At 41.6% G+C, this 8,623-nt stretch overlaps 1 protein-coding gene across 5 annotated transcripts in view; it reads right to left on the bottom strand.

Moving 5' to 3' along the window:
• Positions 1-473: 473 nt before the first annotated feature.
• Positions 474-8,623, bottom strand: part of dlgap4a (discs, large (Drosophila) homolog-associated protein 4a) — a 96,161-nt gene continuing 88,011 nt past the window's right edge. For 3 of the 5 annotated variants that reach the window (XM_074680935.1, XM_074680938.1, XM_074680937.1), the window contains exons 6-11: positions 7,691-8,142; positions 7,500-7,597; positions 6,276-6,712; positions 5,107-5,198; positions 4,547-4,699; positions 474-4,063 (exon numbers count right to left, since the gene is read on the bottom strand). In XM_074680935.1, the coding sequence (XP_074537036.1) occupies positions 3,839-4,063; positions 4,547-4,699; positions 5,107-5,198; positions 6,276-6,712; positions 7,500-7,597; positions 7,691-8,142 (1,457 nt within the window). In that variant the 3' untranslated portion in view covers positions 474-3,838. The remainder of the gene's footprint in view (positions 4,064-4,546; positions 4,700-5,106; positions 5,199-6,275; positions 6,713-7,499; positions 7,598-7,690; positions 8,143-8,623) is intronic. The other 2 variants (XM_074680936.1, XM_074680939.1) reach the window with 1 other exon arrangement.

The raw sequence follows: 8,623 nt of genomic DNA, 5'->3' as shown, positions 1-8,623 counted from the left end.
TTGACAACTCTCACCTAGTTTGACTCCACAGAGTACTACTGCATGCATGGGGTACTTGATTGTGTATTATGCCAGGTAAAGTTATCTCCTTTTATGCCATTTTCATCGTGTACTTTTGCATTTTTCTTACCCCATTGGCTCCCATCAGTAAATCAATAAGAAATGGTAAAGTGGGTTGAGAGGACAGAAAACAAGAGAAAGACACAGTTCATTTCAGGATTTTGAGGTGGCCAATCAGATATTAAGGATGGCATAGACAAACCTCTGCAAACACCCAGTGGGACTGGTGTTTTGCAATAATTTGGACATCCAGGGATGCAAAAGCAGAGTGTGTGCAATATGAATGACTTTTTGATTTTTAAACAGTAATTTATTCATTTATTCTTGGTAAAGTCCTGTTGAAAACAAAAGAGTACTTTTTTTGACCACACACTAAAGTGGAGCAGTTGACAGTGTTTTTGCTGAGCCTTGTTTTATTTTAAGTTATAAAACAATAAAAACAACTGAGCACAAGAAAAGAACCAAAATGTGGCTTTGGGGTTCACACAGAGGTTTTTTTCCACTATTATCCTACTCTGGATCCAAGCACAACAATGAATAGGGCTGAGGTAAATTGCTTTAAACATATATCAAAGGAAATAAAGTTTACATGCATTCAAAAAAAATGAGTGGCATTCCCCTTTAATTCTACAGCTTATTTCATACAGAAAATATGCCACGTAAGTCATTGCAATCACAATAATTTATTCTTTTAAAAGAAACTAGCCTCACAGTGTCTAACTATAACACCATAACATGAAACAACCCTTCGTCTGTAAGATATGTGCTTATTTCTCAGAGTTATGTTCTTCAGTATAGTTTTTTTCTGGTACTACATAGTTTTTGCTCATTTGCTAGCTTGACCTCGGATACTGAGGTCAGTAGACGTGTAGCCAGAGAGACATGATTTCACTGAAGTCAGAATGGGCTTATGGTTCTGTGTTTCTGTCCATCAAACATACAGAATGACCCCATTATTACTCAAAACATATTCATAACAACTGGCATAGCACTTCTTCAGCTATTCTGTAAATTTTAGAAATCACTGAACACAGAGAAAATTGCCTTGCCCACATGGTGGTTGAATCTGCATTGTCTGCCTCCAGAGTTGCATCTTCCGGTCATCATTTGTCCATTTTGTAGCCCTTTAAAACTCAGGAAGTACAGGTAAACAAACTGTCTGAAGATCCCTGATCAGGTCATGCTCTCTTTAAAGTCCAGTGTGTGGGCAAATAAAGGGATCCAGCTCTCAAATGATATGAAAGAAAAGGAGAGAAGTTTCCACCATTTTGTCACAGTTATAAACTCTTACACACAGTACGTACCCTGAATGCCTTACAAAAGTTACAGATCATTTTGCAAGACCCAGTTAAAGGAGTACTGAAAATTCACTGGTAAGGATCTTTGTATATCTTTATATGTCAGAAGGCCATGCTTTTAGAGATTACACAGTAACAATAGAAAGTCTAATCTAATCCTTATGGTCTAATTGTGTGTAATATTAACTCAGCAGCTAATATTACATTTGTTTTATGGATGAGTGCAATAAAACAGAGCAAGAATGATGACCAGGACATGTAGCAAAGGGATGTTTAATGATTTCTTTGGACAATGAAATGCACATGTCCATAGTTGATGCAATACAAATAAGAGAGAATAAGAAAATCAACAACTTGGTGCTGTGTCAGCATTCCCAGTTCAACTTCATTTCTATTTTATTGTTAACTGGAGACTTAAAATGGAGCAGAAAGAGATGTCAGGAGTGCTGTGCAAGGACTGACCAGTAGGGGGAGAGCCAGCTCTTGCAGTGAATGAATCTACATTTGTGCATGACAATCAGCTATGCCCAGTTTCACTCATGTCTCCTTGGCACTTGTGTTTCCATTAGTGAAAAACTGTGACATGAGAAACACTAGCTCCATTACCAGGGTGTTCATGAGCTCAGGAGGAGACCGGGCATAGTGTATCAGGAGTGAGCTAAACCAAACAAAGATTGCTGAGAATGCGCACACAGACAACTGAAATCATGAGCAGATTAAATAAAAATACACTTTAAATAAAAGCTGCATCAAATGATGCTGAAATGTTGGTGATCGTTGCCGTCTTGGCACAATGTGAAGTCCCACGCAGCACCATTAATTATTATAATTACAGAAGTCTAGCTTGACCTAGTTTTGGATGAAAGACAAAAAGAAATTAAATTAAAAAAATGTACCACAGTTTTCACTTTCAGCAAACGGGGGTGGGAGTTCAAGCTGCTAGAAGGGGGAGTGAAGCAAACTGCTGATTTCTGCAGTCATATTAAGCCTGCTCCTCACCTTGCCAGAAGTGTCTTATTTTAGAACGGAGTAGGGCTGGAATTCAAATATCTGGCGATAACTCTGAGCATCTGGCCAATTTGTTTGTTGTTATATAATAAATAGTTCCTCCATAGTGGTTTTTACTGTTCGGTTTAATGGTTCAACCTGAGATTGCTTTTAGTCAGTTTATTACATAAAACATTCATCCTTCAAAAAAAGGAAGGTCTTATCGGAAATGTTGAATTAAATCATCTAAGACTGGGTACCTACTGCATTGATTGCACAGATGCGTTTTTATTATTGCTATGCTATTCCATTTCCTTTCCAGAAGCAAGCAAACCCCCACCCTATCACATGTAGTCTGGTTGAATGGGAATGCCATATCGAGTGGTGAATACCTTGGTCCCCTACATCACATGAGGATGCAGTGAAAGTCAGAATGATGAGGTGAACAAAAGGCAGGGAGAGAGGATGGGGGAGGGGGGCAAACTTGATCTGAGGTGAGTGGAAAAGTGCAGTGATCAAGTCAACATGAGCTGTTAATGCATTATTAACATTTCATACATTCCTCTGTAGCTCACTGGCTGGGCAGTCATTCCCTCACATCCCTTCACAAAAACAAACAAATGTAAGACTTTAACGATGGGAAATATTCACAGACACAGACTGTGCAGTGTGCGTTCGTGAGAAAAGAGAAGAGAGGGAGAGGCGGAGTGAATGATTGCATCAAGTGCTAATATATCATGACAGTACATGTACTCGATCTATAAAAAACTACCTTGGTACTGAACACTGACCTCTTTCTAACAAATAATCTGGTATACAACATTTACAAAATGAACATTGTAATAGTGTGATATTTTAGAATATATATGCTACTGCCTTCCTCTGGTTCTCTGCATTTTAAACCTCTGAGTACATGAACACCACCTTAAGTTTTCTTACACAGTAAAGCGTACACACCACACCCGACGAGTGGCAGCCTAATACAAATAGAGAACAGGAAGACTCTGTGGACAGTGAGTACACCTGCATGTGTGTGTCCTGAGTGTGTGTGGATGGTAGCTCAGCTCGTAAACCAGGCAGCCGTGACATGCCGGTAGACTCAGCAGTGAAGGGTTTTTTTGAGAGTAAACTTCTGGGATACCAAGATTTCTTCAGCTCACAAGGTACAGGATGTCCATACTCCAAGATACTCGCACATTTAAGACAGTCCTGATATACTTTAGGAGATAATAATTATTATAATGTCAATAATAACAATAACAATAGTATTAAACATCTGTCAAGATTATTTCAGTCCCATGGCAGCAGGGTGATGATCTGCATCGTTTTGGGTTGTTTTTCTGTGCCTTGTGATCCCCTCCCATTGTTAGGGATCAGGCCTCTGTGCATCCGTAGTACATCTGCGTGGTTGTCTCAGATTTGTTTGTGTGTTTGTGTCAATGAATGTCTGAAGTGAGTCAGGAGTTCGCCCAATGATCAGTGCTGGTTTGCTCTCAGAGGCGGGTCTGGGCCTCGGGGACGTAAATTTCAATGCTGTCCGCGCTTTCTGTGGCGGAGTTCTGTCGTACTGATGCGGCGCGCTTTGCCGCCATCAGCCGTTTCCTGGCTTCTTGCCGCTGCTTGTCCACAGCTGAGTCCACGCTCCTGTCCTTCCCCGCTGACAGCTTGGGTTTCGACTGCTTCTTTGGCACAGATGATGGAAGCTGTTTGTTTTCATCCTGAGGGAATAATTTCGAGAAGGGAGAGGAATGAGGTGCAAGGTGGGGACACAGACTCTTACACACTGTTCATGTTATAAATCCTGTGCAGTACAGAAAACATTAGATTTGGTTTTGGTCATTTCCAGGTTGGATGTTGCACATATTCAGGAGATAATATTCACCTGCTTCACTTTTTGACAGTTAATTGTATTTTCTTAAACATCAAAAGACTAGAAGAGGAACAACCCTATAATTTAATTAATAAAATAGGTTATGTGCATATAAAAAGGATCTCGGTGGCACTGATTAGTTTAGTTCCTGTCTGGGCAAAGATGATAGATAAAGATTAGGTCTTTTGGGGTAAACACTTTTTTTTTCAATAAGCTGGTTTGAATTTAAAGTTGGACAAAATGAAACATATTATTGAATAAATTTAAAGAATAATTTATAGCTCTATTTAGAGGTAATATTGTTATGTATTGTTCAGGCACCAGGCATCACCTTCTTCTCAGGTTTCTCAGGAAGCTGCCAGTTGTTTGCTTTTAGCTGGTAGAGCTCATCAAACTTCATGCTGATGTCTTCTATTGAAAGCTGTAGCAGATCCCAGAACCCTGCCAAGTCCTGCGCCGTCGGTCGTGGGTTAGCGTTCACGTTCTAGTCAGAGAACAATCAGACAGAATGGAGAGGTGAGAACAGCTTTAGTGAAATAACAGATGAGCCTACTGCTCAGAAATTGAAAGAAGAGAAGATGCTCTTGAGAACAATCAACATCTCACAGTGTCTCAGATTTAGATCATCGCTGACATGTGACAGAATGAATCTATCCAGAAGAAACTGGGACAGTTGTGTCGTACATACAAAACACTAATTTAAAGTTTTTGCTTGACGGGATAAATGCGAGTTTTGATGTAATTTAATGACAAGTTTTCTGGATGCCAGTGTGTGTGTGTAGAGAAGAAAGATTAATACAAAATGGGTCAGTTTGAGACTGAGGCAAACAAAAACATCGTTATAAGGGAGGGGGATGTAAAAGATTCAGGAGATGTAGAGGCGCCACTCACCAAGTTCTCATTGCAGAGTCCTCTGAACTGCTCAAACTTCTGAGATATGAGGAGCTGAGCGCTGCCCACTGCACTGCGGATAGTCCCCAATACTGGAAAAGAGAAGCAATCTTCATTAAGGTGTTGACACAAAGAGAAGGCAAATAAAGCGTTATGAAACCAAAGTGCTTCAAAAAACACTTGTACTCCATGTTCCAGAACAGGATCCTGAAGCACTTAAGAGACACGGTCTGTAAAAGGGTTAGAGGGCTGTATCAAGATGACTGCAGAGTTATTGCTGTTGTCTGGCAATGAAATATTCATGTTAACATTCACAGTTTAACACTCTGTGACGGTAAATGATTTCCTTAGAAGTAACTCAATCTTTGAGAGGATAACAAATTATCCCTACGTTGCTTTTTCTGCCGTTTATTTGCATGTAAATAGAAATTCATAATTCAGGCCCAGAGAGAGCAGGAGGGAGGATAATCGGATGGAGCCTCTACAGCTGGACGGCTTCTTGCTCATTCATATTTAAGACACTGCAGAGATAGATGGGCCTAAAAGCCTGAGTGGGATTCTGGGAGATGAGAAAGTGAAACGACCCTGCGGTGGCTGTGCTGGAGCTAAAACAAAGCTTCCTCCCACTCTAATGAGCAGTGTTACTGTGAGTCGATGGCTGTAATGACTGTGTCTGATTGTCTGCAGTCAATGTGGACGAGGTCTGACCCGATAACCTGTCTGTGAACTTCACAAACAGAAACAACAACATTTTTCATATTCTTGATTCTGTGATTAAAAAGACACTAATTTTTTTAAAATAGTAATTTCATAACATGTTACTATATCACTGTATTCTTTTACTATGAAGCACTTAATGCTGATTGAAGAATGATTAAAATTCATTCTTATTTTCTTAAAAGCAACAAATATCTCAGAACAAAATCCAGATAAACTTGCTTCTTTATACCTTAATTTTACATTTACATTTTTTAAAATCTAAGAATCTGAAATAATTCAAAGCCATTTTTCTTCATGCTTCAAAGGACACAGAGCCAAAGTTAACTTCAAAGTTACAAATAGAAAAACTCTTCTGCACTTCCGTTTTTAGTCCCATTTGACTTTCAACAGGACACAAGACTTCTGACATGTGAATCTTCTCCTGCTGTCACTTCATGTAACTCACTCACCCTCCTCTGACAGCTTGTTGTCTTTGGTCTCCTTCTCCATCTGCTGACACCAGCCCTCCATGCGGCCTGTTTCTGCCTGCAGCAGCTTCAGAAACCAGTTCCCATCTCTAGGGCAAGCTGGCGTGCTGGTCTGAACCGAGTCTCCGGGGTGGCTGCAGTTTCCGGTCTCCAGGCTGGGATCTGGCGGTGGCAGCGAGGAGGGGTCTAATGCTGGGTCCAAAGTCTCCGGGGGCGATGTTGGTATCCTGGATGAGGCTGAGCTCTGTTTGAGGGCCTGCTGTTCCATGGCTTTGTCCTGTCTGCTGGGCGCGCTGGTATTCTCTGTTTTACTGTTGGTGCAGTTGGCTGTGTTGTTTAGTGTGGGTGCGGCATCCTGGGGCTCCTGAGGCTCAGTCTCAGTGTTTTGTCTGGAGGCCATGCTGCTGTCCCGGCTGAGGCTGCAGAAACATGCATAAACATCAGTTTCTGACAGACAGTTCATGAAACAATCCAGACAGTGAAATGTTGTGTCAAACATGTCCCACAGTAACAGACTGAGGTCAGGGAATTCAACTGACAGGAAATTATAGCAGCTGATGGTGCAGCATCGTAACAGTTACAAAATATACAGCATGAGGGATTGTTGAGATTGTAATCAGGTGTACAACACAAAGGCAGGTAGAGTGCTAAGGAGCAGGAAAGGAGGTTAGCCGTCAAACAAATGTGATTAAGGAGAATTACGCTGCACTAGAAAGTTTAAATGACAATTTTCTCTGCATGTTTGGCTCTCTACAATCAAAACAAGATTAAAAGGACATTAATCAGCGCCCTGGGCTGCTGTGCTGCTGCCAGACAGACCGCTGATGACCTTAGGAATACGAACCACAGCGGCAGTGGTGTTGGATTTACTATTGTTGGTAAGATGGTGAAAGGAACATTGAATGTGTGCAGCTATGGCGCAAAGCACTGTTTCTTAGCACTTTTTGTCTTATGCAGTTAATTAACATGTTGATAGCTGACATTTTGCTAACTTTGAGATATCCATCACTAAAGGCAAAACTGTTGTTTCTTATTGTCGCACTAACATCAGCTGATTTTTTCTGGAAGCTGTTTGGTTACGGAAAAAAGGGGAGATTTTGATTCATGTCTGTGAGTATTTATTTTCTCCTTGAACCTTGTGCAGACAGCTACAGATATAACCCCCTGAATTACCTACTGCTGCAGAAAATATGAGAGTAAACTTACGGCCTGCCGTTCTCCACTTGAACTCCAATAGACTGAAACCTGAGGGGTGCAGTCAGCGGTAGTGGTTCCTCTCTTAAGACTGGCAAAATGCAATCCACCTGAAGCATTTTAGACAACAACAAGTCAGTGAAATCTAAGATTGTCCCAATAGATTCATTAGTTAATATGAAAGAAGGTCTGACAGCTCTTACCTGAATTCCAATAGAGGACAGTTTCCTCCTGGGTGCAGTCGGGGGCTGCTCTAAAGTGGCACCAAAGCTCAGGGTGTCATTTTGGGGCTGGGTTAGTGTAGAAGTAGTGCTAAGAGAGACAGTTGTGTTGGAGGTGGTACTGGTGGTGGTGGAATGGAGGTCACGAGGGGCTGGAACAGGAGGTACAGTGGCTGCAGCAGGTGCAGGGGTCACTGCAGGGACAGGGGCTGGGGGTGGCTGGGTTGCCTTAGCCAGACTGCCCGTGCGGATGCTACAGAGACTGTCAGAGGAGTTGCTTCGTCCTGATTGGCTGTTAGCCTCACTGCCCCGGTCCTGCTGGTCAAGGTATATGTCCTGGGCTGACTCGGTGCTGCTCTGCAGCGTCACTGAGATGAGAGGCTTGGATGTGGTGCGGGGTGGGACTGGAGGTGGAGCTCTCCTATTGCTGACTTCTGACGAAAGAAGGAGATAAAACAAGAAAGGATAAATACTTAAAGGCTTAAAAGCTTCTCAAAAGCAAAAGTGAAATTTTTCTTTGGAACTTGACAAAGTTATCTGGCAGCTATCAGTGCTAAAATCATAAAACAATAAAGAAGGCCTGTAAAACAGCCTGCACTTTGCCCTTATTGCTGCCCTTAGCCTGTTTGTCAGGCTGGACGTGTGTTTTCTATAAACCTGCTGCTGGTTGTTTCTTTGACGTCAGTTTGTCTCTGAGGATCTTCTTTAACATGCCACACCTTCACTGTCCTTTTGCTCTGGGGATTGTCACACAAGGTAACACGGCTTTCAAGGAAAGACTGCAGCACTTGAAATAAAAAACACATCCAGCTCTTTCGCTTTTGCAAGAAATATGTAATTTTTACATCAAACAACAACAGAGGTATCTTATTGTTGTTTGATGTAATTGTTAAAACTATTGGGTCAAATGTTTCA

This window comes from Halichoeres trimaculatus, unplaced genomic scaffold (genome assembly GCF_033239565.1).
Source record: "Halichoeres trimaculatus isolate MK-OKI-2021-1 unplaced genomic scaffold, fHalTri1.1 fHalTri1_scaffold_11, whole genome shotgun sequence".
NCBI classification, from domain to species: domain Eukaryota; kingdom Metazoa; phylum Chordata; class Actinopteri; order Labriformes; family Labridae; genus Halichoeres; species Halichoeres trimaculatus.
The sequence above is the reverse complement of the archived record's forward strand: the minus strand, read 5'-3'. Positions and strand labels throughout refer to the sequence as shown.